A 20,524-nucleotide genomic window follows, 5' to 3' on the forward strand; every position below is an offset into this window, starting at 1 on the left:
AATTGGTTTTAACCTTTTAAGGGATCTAGAAATCAAAATTCCAGGGAAAAAATTATATTATATACAATTTAAAACGTTAATAAATTCACTGAACAATTTTAAGTTTATAATACGCGAAATTCAACATCATGCTCGAATGGATAACATGAGAAAATGTTTTACTACTGAAAGACTGTTGACATTCAAGAACTATATTATAATATATAATAAAAACGGTGATACGGGTTTTTTTATTAAAATTAATTTCATACAAGACGTGTAAAGAAAAAATGTAACTTATAACTAACGCATTTATTAATTACTTCATAAAAAAAGTTACTGAAAAGAATAAAACTTATCAATACAATATATTATGCTATACCTAATATATAATATCATTCACCAATACTCTATATATTATATATTATATATACTGTTCATAAATAAAATATTATACTTCGAGGTTAATGGATACTTGTAAGTAAATAATTATTTTTTGTTATCTACCTGGATAAAAAACTTTCATGGATAACACACACTTATTCTGAGACTATATAGAACGATAAGGTTACAACTTTTCATTATCTAAGTAAACATATACAATATTATTAATACTGTTATTTAATCGTGTGTTTCATAAAACGTTATCATTATATGTACCTTATTTATGTTAAAAATTTATATTTTGTAGCTATAATACCTGAGCCCATTTTTGAATGAATTAAACGATGTGAATTAGTGTCAAAGTGATAAACAATGCCGTTATACATTATAATCCAAACAAATAATATAACATAATGGCAATAGGAATCTCAAAGTACTAATATATACGTAGGTAATTGGTACCTACATATATTATATTATGCATTAATTGATTATAATATATTACTCATCAACCTAGATGACATTATTGACGTAATAATTATATTGAACTGATTTATATTATTTAAAAACTGAAAATATTTTGTTTTAAATACACGAATACTAATACATACAATATTTTGTACAATTTCCCGATTATTTGATATTAATAAAAATAATAATAAATAACACATAGGTACAACGCAAGGTTGTTAACAATTAATTTTAAATTGTGAATTTGTTTAAAATTAAACAGAATATTTTGCTGTCAACGGTGGTCATATTCATAGTAAATAACTAACAACCACAATAAATTTAATCAAAGTAAAAAGTGTAGAAAAACGCCTTTTAATTTCCACTTTAGTGAAAGTATCAATTAACCATTACCATACTTTAAGCTCAGGAAAACATCACAAAATTATTTTGACAAAAATTAATCTGCGGTTATACATGGATCATTGGATCATATGTATTTCAAATAACTAATTTGATTATTATCAGTTTCAATAACGTATAGGACCACAAAAAATAATTATAATAAAAATTCTTGCGATTGGTGGTTAAAATAAAATAGGCACGCCATAAATGTTTTAGTAAAAAAATAACGTACCATTAAAAAAATGAACAAAAGGCACGCGATTATTACGTGTTGGCCACATATAGGTACATTTGCGCGGGTAGAACACGCCCAATCCATATACACTTCTAGTTAAAAATATTAATTTTTACTGGTCACCGTAGTTATACGAGTACACCGATATATAAAATAAATATAAACATAAAGTAGGGATAGGTGTGATTATTTCGTTTTAAGACACTGTACGTCGAAATTACGACAACCACATTATACATTGTTATCATAATAGAAAAATGATAAGATTGGGGAATAGTGATAAGACTTCACCAAAAAATAACAATTCATTTACTAAAAATATTCGAAGTTCCTCCTCTCTAAGGTTTCTTCGTTCTGCAAATTATGTCTTTTTTTCTCTCCAAATATCACATTTAAAATTAAATATATATATATATATATACAACATAGGTATGTAAATTAGATGTTATTCGTTCGATAAATTGAAATATGGGATTGAAATTCCAACAAATAAATTATGTTTAGTAAAAAATTTTACGAAGTGGGTACAATAGGTATGAATTTTGTTACTTTTTATAACTTCCTGTGATCTAGTTACTCAAAATAATATAAAATACCTCCTACTAAATTAAAACAATGATTATTACTTAAATCGCAAAAAACCTAAGTAAGTACATATCACCACGAGACCCAATAGAAATACAAAAACCATCAACGATCTACATTTTACACAAACGCGTGTCGGCATGGACCATACATTACTATGATATACCTGTACGGCCGCGGTGGCGGCAGAGGATCGCGCGGCTGTCGAACGGTGCCTGTACGAGCCCGGAGTGTCGATGGTGTGTTGCCGGGCAAGCGCGGCAGCTGCGGTCGACGTGCTCGTTTGTCTAAACCACGGCAACGATATCTTGCGCCGGTGCGACTTGTCCGCAGCCGCCACCTGAGTGTCCGCCAGACGAGGTCCGCCGGCCAGACGCTGCAGCGGCGGCATTTTCGACGGAGTAGTATTAGTCGTCGTCGTGGACGCGGTCTTCGGGGCGGCGGCGGCTAGCGGCACGGCCGCGGTCGACACGTCGTCGGCGCGGCGGCCACCACCACCGGAGCTCGGTGCTGCCATCGACCAGAGCGGCTCGCCATCGACTGGCGGCACTCGCCGGCCGCCTCTGCTCAAACGCTCGGCGCTCGCTCGCTGCCGCTACCGCCACCGAGTCTTGTGCTTTGTGTGTGTATTTATTATGTTTGTGTGAACGCGCGCGATATGTGCGTGCGTGATGAGTGTGTGTGCGCGGTGCGTCGGTGCGTGCGCGAGTGTGGTATGGACCAGGTAGATGGTGGAGACGGCGGCGAATGGGTGGTATATGTGTGGAGCACAGAGGAGGCGGTGGAGCGTCGAGCGGCGCTCCGGTCGCTCGTGCTTTACAGATGGCACGGAGGGGAGTAGAACCCGTCGTGGATGGAGGTCGGTTTCGAGGGGCGCGTGTTACCGTGGGGGGGAATAGCGGATTGATGCGCGGGGGTTGGTCGAGGAAAAACCGCCCCACGCGACCTACCCGCCACCGAAGCGGATTATCCTCATCTAAAAACTCGCCGCCACTGACCCCACCCGTACCGCCCAACATTATCCCATATACCGTTCACGCGCGCGACTACGCCACTTTCGTTCGCGCGCAAATAATATAATATTGTGCGATCTGGGTGAGAAAAAAAGCATAAAAGAGGGACAAAAAACAAAAACTCTTATCGGCTTTTTTCGTTTTATTTATTGTATATATTATATTTTGTACCACAGCGGTAAAAGCATTCTATACATAGGATCTAATTACACGAGAGTTCAAATATTCTATACTTATATAGTTATATGAGATATTATATTAGGCACTTCTCGCAAAAATAGAATAGAAATTATTTTCGATTTAAAAATGTCATATTGGTTTGGAACTCACATAAACCGAGTTCACAGCAACGTTGTCTGTTGTGTCGTGTTTAAAAGTTCAGCTCAGCCAAACTCTGGAAATTTCACCATAGATTATAGTAGGTAAGAGTGAATAATACCTTAATTACAACTGCCAGTTAAAATATGATAAGAGCCATACTACACGGCAGATGACATTGCTGTGAACTCGGCTTTAGTATAATTATAATTTATAAATATTATGTGGGAGGTTGGGCTAAACGGTATGTCGGTATATGACTATTATGGTGATATTAAACATCTTTACGACTATACCTATATAAGCTTTATAGGTAATAATTGAGACCAAGCCTCCGAGGGTTGTCACTTGACACTTGTCATAATATTATATTATTACATTGAATTTCCGAGACCATTTAAGGCGCGGATGTGAAAATGAAACTACGAGTTATCACTTGTCGGACTACATAGTCGTATAATTTTATTAAGAAGTACGAGAGTGATTAAGAAAAAAACTCCGTGACGCGTATAGATATCTTTATCTAATGTTACAATGTATAATATTTTCTTTCGGAGGTATGGACGGCCGAAATAATGTGTCCTGTCGCAGATCATATACTCGTGCAAATATATTATTATCATTATACGAAGGTACAAACTACATACAAAATAATATTATAATCATTTCTCGGTATCGATCGATCGCCGCGCACTCCGCTGCAGCACGCCACGACGCTGTCGGTCGCGCGTACATTATGCATATTTTATGTCGTCGAGAAATTACCGTACAAATATTCAACAGTTGTAGTACATATAATAATAATACTAATCATAATAAAACGAGTGCCGCCCAACCCTAATAGTTGAGTAGAATATATCATATTATAATATATATTATTATGTCCTCTCTGCAGAAATGCACGGAATTAAAAGTATCGAAATACGCATTGAGTTTGATTGTTTTGGCCGATATGGGTATGTAGTATTTAGAACTAAAATTTAAAAATTACTTTAAATTTAAATTTATTAAACGAGCAAAAAATATTTCAGTATTTTTACCGGGCTAGGATTCAAATTTAAATAACTAATACTTATGACTATGTTGTTTCAGCCTTTTATTCGGTAAAAAAATATGCAAATAACGCATAGACTTTCGGCCTCTATTATTTATTTTACTACCTGCAGAGTCACGGACGACGCACATGCGTTTACCAGTCAATACTTGCACGTGCAATTTATCAGTCGATTGTGAATTGAAAACATACACGCACACAGGCGTTTGTTAAGCATTAGATATTTTGAGTAGCTTTTGATTATGTACGACACGACGTTATATTACATAGATAGTATAGATACCCACTGTAAAAATAGTACACAGTATAAGTGTTAGATACCAAAGCTATTCAAATGAACTTATTTTTAACGTAATTTTCCGTGTAAAATACCGGCAGGCGAAGGTTGGTGGAAAAAATTATACGATTTTTGAATTACAAATGTAAAAAGCCTGAGCCTGTTATCGGTTGCCGTGCTGCCTCCGAAAATACAGTATTTTTCCTTAACTAGAAAAAAATATAATTTTTTTGTTAACCTAACTATGACTATACGTAGGTATTGGTTAGTTTATCAAACCTAATTTATTTTATTTTAGGTACTTCTTGTATATTATATTAGATATGCTAGTGTATTATATATATATTATACATTTCCGTGTATTAAGAAGAGAAGCTTGTTATAAATGTACAATTTTAAAAGATACCTTTTATATAATATAATTAAAAATTTAAACAGTAACATAATGCATAGAATATAAATCTCAAAAGACAAATAAGACAAATCGATTAAATAACTTTAATGGACAATGAAATCGAGTGAAATATATGAGTGGTGGTGAGTCAGTGTGGAGGGAATGAGTGTAGTCGTTTTACATCGTCCGCCGACTAGAGATTTACGCTGCTGTTTAATTGAAAATCAAATATTGAAACCAGGATTTTTAGTTCTCATAGTCACGGGGTTCGAAAATAAAGGCGAGGCCGATACAAAAGTCATGTTCAGCATTACGAGCACCTGTTTTTTTTTTAAATACGTATAATCCAAAAGAATATCTCTATGTTAGGGTGGATCGAAAAAATGAATCTTAAATATACCTAAACTTTCTAATAGTGAGGGAAATATGTGTTTTGGTCCCTATACACTATATATAAATTTTAATATGCCTATGATGAGATTAAGAAGTGCCACAAGACATTTTAAGTATAGTACAATTATTACTATATTAATATTATTACTATTAATATGCTTTATAGCTCTAATTGTTTCCAAAATATTAATCAACTTTTTAAAATGCCACTGTAATTCTTACTTTTTTTGGAAATAATTTAATTGTTTAATTTTTATTGAAAGTTAATAATTCTTTTATATCACCTATGATAAATGTGGTTAATATTATTAGCTGTATGCCTGTATCTATTTTAAAAGAAACGATTTATGTCTATACATCGGTGAGATAATTACACATCTTTTTTCAAGAACTATAATATACAGACAGAATATTATTATTGTGAAAAATAAAACTCGAATAAATAAATATTTAGGATGTGGGGGGCAACGCCCTCACTGGTTAACTTTTCATGTAACATCAAGTAGGGTCTACAGCCCCCTAACCTAACATTTTAGCCCTAGTTGCGCTACTAGAAACAACACAACAAACTTGTAAACAAACAACACCTATATTATTTATTCATTAATATTAAACTGTAGTTATGGTCTGAAATAATTGGTATAGGTACTTTAGTTATAATTACATTATATAAACACGTCACTCAAAACTATTATTGAACCGACCACTTTGTACATTCACGCACAATATAAAATAATATTTTAAAATACAAAATCAATGTGCATAGCTCTCACTTGATATTAAATATGACGAAAAGCCATTAACAGTAAATTAAAATTATTAACTGTAGTATAATAGCAGTGTGCGTTGGGTTAGCGTAGGTGCTGATGAAGTGCCTATATGAGAGAATTTACGGAAAACTAATAAAAAAGGATATTATTAGTATTTATTACCTATAGAATAATCTCCACAATATTTTATATCATAATAATATAGTAACGTTATAAGGACCCGAACCAATTATATCGGTTGAATTTCAGACAAGATACCATAAAGTTTTCAGAATAAACAATGCATTTACTAAATTTACCTGGACAAACATTGGCTAAAATGGCTATATACACGCTCTAATTCTCTATATTAAGTCGATTGAGTGCATGCCAATTGAGTGTTGTTAGTTACCTATATACACATTTTTAGCAGATGACGACGAATTGACTTTTGGCATAAAACTGTCTTTGAGTACCCATGTTTACGCAGATGAGATTATGGCGTATCTGTTCAGGTCGAAGGGTTTAGGATACACAACAGCACAACACTCAAACATTCTCATTCAAATGTTCGTTTTTGTTGTATTTTTATGTTGACTGTGGTTTGAAAAAAAATCCACGATTATATGTTTAACGTGATTTTTCAACCAGAACATTCAACCTTAACCCAAAACAGTTTATGCCAAAATTGTTCCACGTCAATTTATGTTCAATGTGTTTGTGCCAAAAACTCAAATCTGTTTTCTCCCATAAACAGCTAGAATGTCATCTTCATAATTGTCTGATGTTATGATTCATAAAAAAACAATTTTAAAAGATAGATTCGAAAAAATACTATTATAGGCCGGCTGTATAGCGAGTATGTTTTTTAAAATAAAATTATAATGACCAAGTTACACTTCTTAGTAACTATATCAGTTATATTAAATTAATGATAAAAACTTTCTCCTTAGGACAATTAATAAAAAAAACTTAGCAAAAAATGTATAACTACATATTTTATCAATAAGCAAAAATTATCTAACCTAAACAGACATTATAACCGTTTATAACTACTTAAATATGACGTATAAATACTGTTATTTACAAGACATATTAAAAAACCACCGGTTAATAAAAACAATTCATACTTTAATATTAGGAGAACATAACGGAATAAATTAAAATAAAGATGAGATATTTTTCAATTGTATATAACAATTATTTTAGACTATTTAATCAATTAACTTGACATTGAACTTATGAACATCAATATTTTTAAATAAAAATGTCAAGTTTGTAAAAAAAAACTTTGAGCCAGTCAGTAACACGGTAATTTTTTATCTGTATTAACATCATGGTTATCTATATAACCATGGTTAACATCTAAATGCTCGAATAAAAAAAATTAAAAATATAAAATATTTCTAATAATTTTAACTATTTTAATAGTATTATAATCTGTAACCAATGACGACCATTTATATAAACAAAAAATATTCGATTTTCATTAGCCAAAACTAAATTCAAGTTCAGCCACCTTATAGCAGCATATAAGGGTTGAAAAATTAACTAAAAATATCATTCTAATCTTAAGGAATTTATTGATATAACTTGTATTGAAATTGGTTAAGTAGTTTCTGAGATTAGCAGTGAAAAACTTGCATTCGTTACGGTAATGCGTTTACGTTCGTTTGCACAAAATTAATACATTAATTCATTTAATGGGAGGTATCGCATATAATATGGTACACTTCTTTAAAAATTTAGAAATAACTATAATACTCAAAATAAAAGAATGTGAAATATGTATAAAATATGGGTTAATTAATTGGTGTTAATGTAAATTACACCTAATTGCGTTATTAAACTGTATAAATTATTAGTAAATGGTTTAATGTAAAAATACATTCTGACACATTTATTATGTATATGACAAAAGTATTTTACAAAAAAATGAAGCATTTTATGATACACTCAATATTTACAGTTAATTTAATTTTAGGGTCTGAGCTGAAAAATAAATATTTGTTTATTTTGCATGCGTTACCTACTTATCAAATATTATATTATTTTCTTATTATTTTTTTTAAAATTAAAATCTACTGCCAACTCATGTGGAGGCCCAAAATAGTCTATAAAATACTTATGTTTAAATTGTACAATTTACTTTATTATTAATTTTTTTTATTATAAAAACTAAGAACATACCTTGTCGGAATCGGTAGTGTTCCCTGATCCAAAAGAAGCCAGTGATCCTCGGTCCAAGTTTTCTTCTTCTAAATCTCTAAATAATTAATTACAATGACAGATTATAATAATATGAGAGCAAGTATGTAAACAATAAAAACACAAACCGGCTAGATCGTTGACTGTCAGGTTTAAGTTTTGCTGGGCTCTTGGGCATATACATACGCAAAGCAGAATTAAAGTATGTCTCTTGAATTACTTCCCTGAGTTTTTTTACCCAGGTTTGTTTTGCTTCTAATGTGGACGCCTTCAACACAATACGGTAATCCGAAATTGGTGCACGACCAGTCCACACAGCAAATTTGCATTCATCTCCTTCTATATGTTCAGTAACACCAAGTTCAGAAGTCTGAAATAAATTGGGTGTTAAATATTAATATTGTACAAAAAATCAAACAAATTAAAGATAAAATTACCATGAGTTTATTTTTGTATAGGTATTTTACTTTAGGATTATTTGAATGATCTTTAACATGTTTGGCAAATACTAAGTACAATTCAAATAAAAAACAATGTCTTTCGCGGCTTTTACGCAATAGGTGATGTCTTGAATCAGAAACATACAATGTGTCTTGAACAACAACATCGCCAAGTTCGTCGGTAGAAATATCACATCCTTCTAGTAAGGACAGATGCAAAGCATCATTGGCCTTTCTAGGTACACTTAACATCACATCCAAGCCATCTTTAATTTCTCCTTGGCCTTCTTTGCAACATGATTGGAGATCTTTTAACAGCAACTGGTACTTGGTTATTCTTTGTACTGGTTTTATCAAATAAGCAGCAATAGGATGATCGATGTTATGTTTTTTTTGAAGCTCTTCAAAAACACCACCACAAGAACCAGAATGTTGTACTAATATGGCATTAGACTCTGGCTTATTCTTGCAATATTTCACGTACATATCAAATTTTTGTGCCCATGTGACAAAACAATGGCCCACATCTTCAGGCATTGTCTCATACTTTTCCAGTTCTTTGATAAAAACATCTCTATGAAAATTGCGTATGTCTTCAATGTTACCGAATAAAATATCGATTCGTCCATGAAGTCCTATTGGGACATTTTGAAGAGCCCGTATTTCATCTAAATAAGCTTTGATGCAAACATCCAAGTCTTTTACATATGTTCTTTCAGTTTGGAGAAGTTCGGCCATAATGAATCTTGATAAACAAATAAAATAATATTATTTTTTACAGTAAAATAAAAATAAATACTTGTTTCAACTTACTCTTTTCTTCTAGCTGATCTCCTTTTTTCTTCATTTAATTCTTTCAGATCTTTAGTTGATTCTTTAACTTTTTGTTCTAAATTTGGGTCTGAGTTTCTATCAATAGACAGATCACGAGTATCAACATGTTCTTGAATGCCTAAACTCTTTTCCAATTCAAACCTAAAAATATATAATCAAAATTATATTTTAACTTTTTAAACTTTTAGTTATACCATTGAAGTACCTATATTTATCCATTCTAGAACTAAAATGTTTATAGGTATTATCAACCGCGGCCACCCATTGTTTTATGGCATTGGCATGAGCATGGCCTTTTTCCACTAAATTGTCTGCCAACTGTATTAACAACTTGACTTTTTCTCGTGTCTCTTTGGCTGATGTCTTAAATTCATTGTGTTCACGAAGTAAATGCCTTGTTTCATCCTAAGTGTAAACAAAATTAAAATGATAATAATTTACTCTGAACTATTTATTTGATCTTTACAAACCTGTGTAGCACCAACAGTAGTATGAGTATTTAGATATTGTTCACCAGCATTGTGTATCCATTCCATTGCTTGTTTGGCTGACTTATCAAACAATACAAACTGTTGACACTGATCAAGTCGTTTTTTTCTTTGTGACCAATGGTCAAGAACTTTGTTTTCCTGACCTGATAATTTTTCAAGAATACTTTTAACTCTAGCTTCAGAAGCTGTATCCACAGTAGCTATGGACTGATTAGTACAACTATAATACTGCAAGCTACGATTAGTATATTTTAAAAATGTTTCAGCTGTTCGCCTAGCCAATGTGCATGCTTTTAGGAAAGCTTCTTTTTGTTCTTGATGTTTAGTACAAAGTTGTCCTAATTTATCGGCTTCAATAGTACCACCACCACACCAATCTTCCTCACGACGATACTCTCGTTCAAGACTATCCATAACAGAACATACCTAATAAAAATAAATTATATTTTAAATAAATGAATTTACTAAAGTATTTTAAAATAACACAGTTTAATATATAGTGATAAAGAAATATATTTACTTGTTCTGCAGTTTTATAAAAGTTTAGACTAGCGGTAACTAATTTGTGTCGTTCTTCAGCGCATGTAACCAACTGTTGCCACCGTTTAGTCACCTCTACTGCCATTTCTTTTACTGTGGTTGAGTCATAATGATTGGCTGCTACAAGAGATTCAGCCAATTGTTTTACTTGAACGGCAGCTGAATGAGTTTTCTAAAAGTAAACATGGTTTAGAAAATGATCAAAAGTATCTTTTTAAGAATTAAATTACTTCAATTGCAACTTGAAATTGTTCATGTTCTTTTTTCAGAATTTCTGCATCAACTAAACAGTTGGGAATAGTAAAATTTGCCGATAGCATTGATTCACCGTTACGAATCCAACTTATCACCTACGAGTGAATAAACAAACAAATTCATACATTTTATTTTAATCATTGTTGAGATTAAAGTGAGTTAATCTACTATTAAGTAAGCTTAATGATTTTCAATAAAAAATGTTGTTTACTTGTGATGCATCATTATTAAATTGACACAATTGAACAGCTTGATCAAGTCGGCTACGTTTGATTTCAGATAGCTCTACCAAGTCCATATGGCGTTCATGCAAAAACTCGAGCAACACTTGTACTCTAGTTTGAGCAGTATATTGACTGTCAGCCATTACACCGACTCCAGATTTATCCAACACCTTATTTAAGAAATATACACAAGCACATAACACATTATTAAAAGTATTTCACGGCTATTCATTAGTAGTGATTATTATTAGTTAATATTTTATTAATCTCATAATCATTATCTTATATTAGAAATAAATTACTTGAGCCAATTGTTCCCCTTGCTCCAATGCTTGGTAAACTGCTGCCTGCATTTGTGCAACTGAATCATTGTGACGAGATAACCGTGACTCAGCTTCTGATAATGTTGTTATTACTTCATTTTGATTTCGTTCTAATTCATTTGCCCAAAGCTCCAACTGAGAAGACACCTGATAGACATAGATAAGAAAAATAAAACAAAAATAAAATAATACTTGGGAGCTGATTGAATTTTGTGTTTACATAAGCTGTTTAAAATAATAAAATGAAAACAAGAATAACTATGAAAACAACTCGAAATCACGGGATAAGCTTTTTAGTGTCATATCATACTGACTTTGAATTTCAAGTTTTATTGCCAGTGTGTTCCTGTTATAGCAATAAGAGGCTAATAATAGAACTGGCTTAAAACCATAATGAATTGAAAAAAATTCTATTCGCTTAGTGCCCGTTATTCTGCTACAATTTGTAGGAATGAAACGCAATATTCACAAATAATTTTTTTAATTTTTAGGCTTAAACATTTGTCAACATTAAAACGCTTACTTTAATGATAAATAAAATAACAACAAATTAAGAACAATTGTATAAAAAAATCAATGTTAAAAATGATTATACAGAAAGTATTGAGAAACATAATCCATATCTTTATTAATGCCTCTAATGATAAGGAAAATTAATTAATGTTAATTGTTAAAAACCATTCGTACAAATAGAGAATATTCATTATGTCAACATTTTTAATTTTATACATTTAAAGTACATAAGATTATTCTTAAAGAACTTACTTCAAGTGCATCCCTTTCAAAAATCCTTAGTCTCAGGCATAAATCCAATTTTAATTTTCTAGTTGCCCACAGTTGTTCCAACTCTAAACGTTGTTTATTTAATCGCTCAAGTGCAGCATCAACCGCAGCAACTGATCCGGTGGGGTCCATTTCAGCAGTCACGCCTCCACTCCTACAAGAAAAAAAATTCGGTTTTAACTACAATAATGTCAACATTTTTTTAAATTATGAATTCCTATTCTAACAATTCTTTTCTAGTAGTTTTATGGTTATTTTTTGCCCAAGTAATTTTAGATTTCACCATAGAACTATTTTCTTGGGTAATTGATTTTTTTTTCTTATACATTTTTATTTTTAAGGTAAGTCAAAAAATAATAATAAAACTAGTGAAAATGTTGTGAAACGTATACGTATAATTATCATTATTAGAACGGAGTAATAACACTATGAGTGCATAAGCGTTTAGGTTATACACGAAAACTTAAGATAACAAGAGTAAAATAATGCGCGAATAGAATATTATTAAGAAACACAAGATAAGAAAATGAGTACGATAAAGAACAGGCGCCAATACACTGATTTTTAGCCAATCGCAAACAAATTAGGGATACGGTACGATTGGAGAACGTTTTACTTTATTTTGGGTACGATTGAGAACGTTCAAAATGGAACAATGAATTAAGCGCCGACCCAAAAAACTAATACTATTGAAAACAAAATTCTGTGCAACGTAGACATATATAAGTAGCATTGTATGTATTTCATATTCAAATTAAAAAAGAAGTTTTCTAGTCAAAACTGATAAATAATTTACTACATACATTTTTACAGAAATTAAACTACATACATTTTAAAAATTAAGTTATATTTTAATCATTCTATACTGATTTCTCACAAACGTTAAATTTAAATATTTTATTTGTCTTCCTGAACGTTTATTTTGATAGCACCTACTAAACGATTCTATTGTTTTTGACAATTATATACTTGGATTATCAAACTACGATATATTTTGCATGACATTATAAAAACGAAAGGTTCTCAATCGTAATAGTCAAGAAGGTCTCAAAAAGCGGAAGTGGTAAACTGAGTCCCAAATAATTGGGTGGATATTGGGGCTAGGTAAATTGAGTCCGGAAAACTTAAACGTGCTAGGTAAATTGAGTCCCGAGTAATAATATTTTTCGAAAAAATAATTTATAAATAACGACGATAACTTAAAAATAAAAAGTCTACATTCAATGAGTACTGTATAGTGACTAATGACTATAGTCCCCAATTAGTGATTATCGATTACCGATTTGCCGGTAGTGTTTGGAAAGACCTTATGAGCACTAAAATTATCACACTAAATTATCCGTTTATCGATTATCAAACAAACGTATCGTCAAATATACGTCCATTATACCAATGACTATGACAACTAGTCACGGGTTGTAGTTCAAATGTTCAACTTCAAAATTACAGTTCTTAAAATAATTTATTACAAAAAACAGTGTGGTTAAAAACAATGGATTTAATGACAAGTGAACGAAACAAGAAAATTTTTATAGTTGACGGACATAAATTTCTCTGTAAAAGTGGGAAGGAAAATGTGCTTTTTGGAAACTAGTTCGGGACTCAGTTTACCTATACCCTTTTCAGACCCGGGACTCAGTTTACCACAAAAATGGTACTTAGGGCTCAATTTACCTAGCCCCCTCAAAAAGATATAGACGATATTGACCGCTCTCCAATGTATTTCTACCCAAGTTAGCGCTTCGGCAGAATTGGAATAATTCGCTTTGTTAGTAAACGTCTGTCTTAGCAAGCTATTTGATTGCATTGCATGATCAATGAACCATGGTACCAATGGCGCAACTATGAGGGTACACGCTGAATATGCCCCATCACTTGTATTATACGCATAAGATTCAAAAAATGCATGCAAAAATGCTTAGTTTTTAGTAGTTAGTTCTAGAATCAACAGTAACTGAAGACTGAAATTAACAAATATATGTAAACCCATATAAAAAAATCTCAGAACCAGAAAATCTTCGAATTTTTATGGAAAAAGCTCCAAGATATCTTCAGCTATTACAGGATTGTTCAAAATAATTAACAATTTCAAAATATATAATTTTTAATTACATTGACTGAAACAGAATAGGTACTTTGCGCAATATATACTATTATTACTTACGTACTTTTATAAAATTGTTGATATAGGTATACAAATACATTGATGATATTGAACTAATTTATTAATTTGTAAATCTATTTTATAGTAATTACTTAATTATAAGTAACGGTTTTGGGTTAAGATTAAAATTAACAATCAATTACGACGACTCATGTTGATAATCAACTATAGTTTTAATTTAAAATAGTTTGCCTAAGACATAACGAAAAATGATATAACAATATTAGCTATTATTATTATCTAATATTCATAATTTCACAAATCCCACAATATTATAGCTTGATTACCTCAGTTCTTGTAACAACGCCTCCCCTTCAGTTATTGTCGAATGGCACGCGTCCAAACAAGAATCCCGCTGGTGGCTGACTTGTTCTAGAGCCCTTTCGGTTCCTTCCAGAGTGTCTGCTGCCTCGTCGCACCCATCGGTTTCGGCTCTGAGTTCATCGAGCCAGCCTTGGAGCTATAATGTATAAAGTGCACATCACACGTCGATCGATAGAAGAAACATATATTATTTGCACGTGCAGTGCACAATTATATAATGTCAAAGGGGTAGAGGGATCCGCTAATGTTTGCGTGTTTATTGCTGTATGTCACATATATATGTATAAATTTATCTAGGTTAATTTTACTTGGTTTTTGGGATATTATTTTAGCATATTTCGTCAATTCCTCATTTTTCATTCTTTTTCTCAAATAAAGTGACCTATTTTTTAAATAACGATTTTCGAAGTTATAAATAACAAACAATCTAGACAATATTTAGTTTAACTTTTCGGGTAAAAAAATGAACATTTTAAAATAATTTTTTATTTAAAAAAAATATGTTTGTTTTCAACTTTTAGTGCCAGAAGAATTTTCTATAGACGTAATAAGTTTTTACTTAATATGAACTTATCCAAGTTACTCAGAAAAGTAATTTTATAATCACTGTATTTAAATATGAAGACAAGTAATAACATTAACCTAGAGAAATAGTAATTTTTTGAATTTTTGAGTCCCTATGTCTTCCAATATCTTTTAGTTATTTTTGGAGCTACAACCTACAAGCCCTCATCTTTAAATATTAAATTAGTTTAATCAATGAAGAACACTAAATACAAATATTATATACTGTTGAGGTTTGGTAAACATGACAATCTTAAGACAATGAAACATCAAAAAGAAGTAAAAAAAATATATTCCACAATTGTATTCTATTTTTTTTACCTCAGACTGATGAGTATAGAAATTCACGGCTCTCTGCAAACGCCGTCTTCTAGCTTGAACACGAGCCGCAAAAGCGGCTACATGACTTTCAAGTTCGGCGGCCACCGAGCAAATGTCAGACGCGTCACATTCGCCGGTTTGAGACAGTTCTTCCGCAGCCGTCAGCAATTTTTCAGCATTAGTATATGTGTTCTGTAAATTAAAATAAGTACTCGTGTCATATTATGTGTTATTCATTAAATATTTTCAAAATTTTCTTTATTTTTAAAATTGTATCTTTATCATTATTATTCATAATTATGTACCTGCTCGATGCTATTATTAATTTATTTATATCGTAACAATATACATAAAATTACATAAATGATTTTAGTAAAATGTAAATGTTTATATTTTTTTAGACTTAACACATTGATTCCATCCGAAACAGTTTTAAAGCCCATTCAATATAATAAAAATACAAACTTCTTTAAAGAAAATATAACTCTCCTACTACTGAAAATACGATCTAATCTCTGCCTATAGGTATTTATTTATTAAAAAAATCAAATTATGAAACAAATTAACATAATTAAAACGGTTTCAACAATACAAGTTACAATCAGCGGTGCGTGAAGTTTATAATTGTTACGCAGTTCTTTATTTAATATATAATTATACAGCTTATTCAATACAACATTTGAACTTCACGTGTATTCATACATGAATATATAATTTAAACCAACCATATCAACAGGGATGTATACAATTAAATTGAGAAACAAAAAAAAATCATCTATATTTGTGATACTTATTGTTCATAATATTTCTTTTAATTTAAAATAACATATTTTAGATACAAATATAGAGTATATAGATGTTAAGTAATGTATACTATCATCCGTGGTACAGCTATACAAGACATACGCCACTCAAGAATGAATTGATGCTAGTAGTATGCAGGACACTGGACAAAATACAACATACAACAATTAATCAGTTTAAATTTGGTACAATTGTGTTATACTCGTTTTTTCTAAATTCGCGAACAACAGTCTAATAGGTTTAAACCACGGAGACACTTAACTAAATTAACAATTAATGACTGAAGTGCAAATATATAAATACATAAAGTTTGATATTTCGCTGTAAATAATAAAGAATACTTATGGCCTAGTTATTACTTATATTACAATTCCTAACAATACCTACCAATAGCATTTTAATAGATTCCAAGTGCATATTTTTATATGCTGTTCCAGTTATATTACAAATTATATTCATATCAAAGTTATAACATTATCTATAGGGCATGTTATAATAGTATCACATATTATATTCAGTATGTTTAGTTTAATATAATCTGTGATAGTTTCGTAAAAATTGTTCATCTCGAAATTAACGTAAAATGTAAATACAAACTTTACAATAAAATACTGAGTATACCTATATGTATATAAGCGTGGTTACAAGGTAACATCTACTTCAGTAAACTTATGAGTAAAACCAAATTTATTTTTAATCCATCATAACAGCAATATACTAATACAAAAATGTAATTCATTAAGAAAACCTACACAAACCACCACCTATATTATGTTTACAACACCCAATCACAGAATCAAATAAGTTTTATAGTTAATTATTATTGCTGATTAGTTACAAAGTTTCTAGTGGCTATATAAAAATAATAATAACTACATATTAACTAATTATACAATTGAACCTGTGTATTATCAATCGGTGACTAACCTGTCACAAAAACAATTATATTCTGTTTTAAAGCTTGATCATTATAGGTACTAAATATGTCTAAGTGGACTTAGCACATGTATACATTTATATAAAGCTATTTTTTAGAACAAATAAGTGGTTTCTGAACGGTCAAAAATTAAAATTTCATGTGCACATAATTTAGACAAGACATATGTCTAGGTTTTCAGGCCTTACGTGTTGCATCATTCAAAACATTTTTCACATTCTCCCCCGGGTTAAATAAACTTTTGATTTTTAACCCAGTATAGTTGTACAAAAACGAAAGGGGGTGAGAAAATTCCCATCGAAATTTAAATTGCAAATATGTTTGACTATTTTTACTAATGCTTTTTTTTGGTTTTTCAAGCCACCCAATTTTTATATTTAACTCTTCTTCTTACAAAAAAATAGACCTAAATACTCAACTAGAATATATATATATATAACATAAATTATTATAATGTACCAGTTAACATGTAATTTAAAACAAATTTAGGTTTATAGGTTTTATGTATTAAGCGCTGTATTATATTGACCGTACGACGTACACCGATTAATATTATAATAATCACCTTGCACATAAACATACACATAAAAAATATGATACATTTATTACAACTAGTTGGCCTAAAAACTAAAACACAATTTAAAATAAGTGTTATTTTTTATTACTATAATTTTCTGTATAAGCGGACATTTCAAAATTATAGAAGAACTCAGTTCATTAAAAATTTACCTTTTATACTCAAAGTACCTTAATAAGTACCATACAGAATATAAGTATAATGCGACGTATATTCATACACAAATTAAATATTATTCTTAACATACTACATATACTTTATATAATAATGGTAAGAAATACACACGTAATTCTCACATTGTTATTTTAACCTTCTCAATAATTAGTGGACTAGGTATGGCTAGCGGAGTTCATCATTAACATATAAGATTTTAGATTTACCAAAGAAGCAAAAAATTGCGTAAATAATATAAACATTATATTTAAGTCATTATTATTATTTTACGACCAAATAGCATAATATTATACGACAACGTTCATTTTTAAAAGTATATATAGGTACACTATGTTACATAGTATATTCCATCGCATATATCGTGTAGTATCGAACATCGCCGTCGTCGACTGTCGAGTACCTGTATATGTCCACTCCTAAATAAGGATCTTGGCCTTCGACGTCCATCATATTTTTTTTTTGCTTTCCCTCGGTTTAATGGCAAATTTCGAGTTATATTGAGATGGACTATTTCACCACTGCGATCAGAATTATATATATATATATTATATTATATATATATTTAAAACACAATAATAGTACATACCACAAACGAATCTTGTCACATTCCACACCAGACATTTTTGTTCGGCTAATATTGTACCTACGTCTGCTTGTAGTTTATCCGTTCATAAAATTGTAATATATATAATATTGCACTACTATACTAAAATAATATAATCAATAATAATAGAATATTATGGTCTCATAATAATATATCGAACTAAAAACGGTTAATATTTCAAAACACAATGGTTCACAAACTTCGCGGTTCGACTCCTACACATTCATACATACAGGGTGTAACAGAAAGAACTGACTAATGCTGCTATAACTTTTGTTATAATCAATATTTTGATTTTTTTTTATATATAATTTATAGTCACGTGCGCTACATGTATAATATAAAAAAATTATTTTCATTGTTTTAATACCGAATATAAACATTTTTAAATTTAACTAAATATTTTTGGAAAAGTTCAAAATAGCCAATTTGTGAGTCTGATTATAAGAACAATTTTGATGATAAAACATAATTTTTTAGGATTTTTTAAAATATCAATATTTTTTTGATTAAATTCATTTGGAACGTAATAACTTTTTTCAAAATACAATATTACATAACACAGACAGTTTATTTTTCACAATAAAAACTATATTTAACTATACGGCTAATAACTTTTGTTTTTCATAAATAAGATGGTACTTTATTAAATATAATACATATAGGTACAAATGTACAATACATATATACATATTATATTGTGCTCGGATACGTTTAAAAATAATGTTTAAAAAATATAATTCAAATATGCAAAAAATATTGGACTTATTTCGTTCAAAGATATCCAGTACTTTCTCAACTTTTGGTGTTGAGAAGTATACGTAGAATATAAATTTAAAATGTAAGGAAAATAATATTACCTATAGGTTTTCATATTTTATTTTTTTTTTTTACATATTTTAAACGGAAAACTTTAATTAAAGTTAGAACCTAATGCTTTACAAAAAATAAAGGTTAGTTTTAATATACTATATGTATAGTTGAATTATTTTTAAAAACATGTGAACATTTCTATACATTTAAAGTTACAGAATATAAAATAGTATATTACACTCAAATACATTGATTAAATTAGATTTGGTTAAATATTTGAAAAATGTTTTTTAAACTAAATAAATTGACTAGTATCAGCAAATAAGCAGATGTCGATATAAAAACAAAATATATAAACACATAATTTGAAGTTAGGTTAAATACTTAAAACTGTTTTTAAACATAAATTTATTGATTATTTAAGAATAAAATACGACTCTAAACCTCATAGTTAAAAAAGCATCTAAATATTTTTTGGTCTTTATAAAAATGTCCTATCTGTCATTTTATTTGATGACGATGTAACTTGATTTCACTACAAAAAACTAATCTACTATAATAAACAACACGCGGTTGTCGTCGAAAATGATGTCGTCATAGTTCACTGAATACGTGATACATAAATATGATATATTATACATTATGAGATACGATAGGTATCAGTATATATCGATCTCCTAAAATTTGCCAATTAGATTTCTAACAACTGTGTTTAATTGATCAAATAATAATCTTTTTTTAAGATACACTACTTAATCGATTTTTAAAAGAAAATTATAAATGTTATTAACAATAGTATAAGATTTAATTGACAAGAAAATCTTACTATACAATAAATGGAAGTAATTTAAGTTTTTAACTGCAGGGTAAGACACCATCATAGTTTTATATGTGTAGTGTAGTCACGG

The 20,524-nt window shown here is 30.1% G+C and overlaps 1 protein-coding gene across 4 annotated transcripts in view; it reads right to left on the bottom strand.

Annotated features, from left to right (window-relative positions):
• LOC111034416 (triple functional domain protein) overlaps window positions 1-20,524 on the bottom strand; it is a 101,238-nt gene that overhangs the window by 41,427 nt on the left and 39,287 nt on the right. For all 4 annotated transcript variants that reach the window (XM_022315648.1, XM_022315647.1, XM_022315646.1 and 1 more), the window contains 13 exons: window positions 15,708-15,899; window positions 14,786-14,958; window positions 12,317-12,488; window positions 11,531-11,698; window positions 11,216-11,398; window positions 10,980-11,099; window positions 10,730-10,921; window positions 10,189-10,635; window positions 9,924-10,123; window positions 9,698-9,859; window positions 8,882-9,629; window positions 8,573-8,814; window positions 8,427-8,502 (listed from right to left, as the gene is read on the bottom strand). In XM_022315648.1, the coding sequence (XP_022171340.1) occupies window positions 8,427-8,502; window positions 8,573-8,814; window positions 8,882-9,629; window positions 9,698-9,859; window positions 9,924-10,123; window positions 10,189-10,635; window positions 10,730-10,921; window positions 10,980-11,099; window positions 11,216-11,398; window positions 11,531-11,698; window positions 12,317-12,488; window positions 14,786-14,958; window positions 15,708-15,899 (3,075 nt within the window). The remainder of the gene's footprint in view (window positions 1-8,426; window positions 8,503-8,572; window positions 8,815-8,881; window positions 9,630-9,697; window positions 9,860-9,923; window positions 10,124-10,188; window positions 10,636-10,729; window positions 10,922-10,979; window positions 11,100-11,215; window positions 11,399-11,530; window positions 11,699-12,316; window positions 12,489-14,785; window positions 14,959-15,707; window positions 15,900-20,524) is intronic.

This window comes from Myzus persicae, unplaced genomic scaffold, assembly GCF_001856785.1.
Source record: "Myzus persicae strain clone G006 unplaced genomic scaffold, MPER_G0061.0, whole genome shotgun sequence".
Taxonomy (NCBI): Eukaryota; Metazoa; Arthropoda; class Insecta; order Hemiptera; family Aphididae; genus Myzus; species Myzus persicae.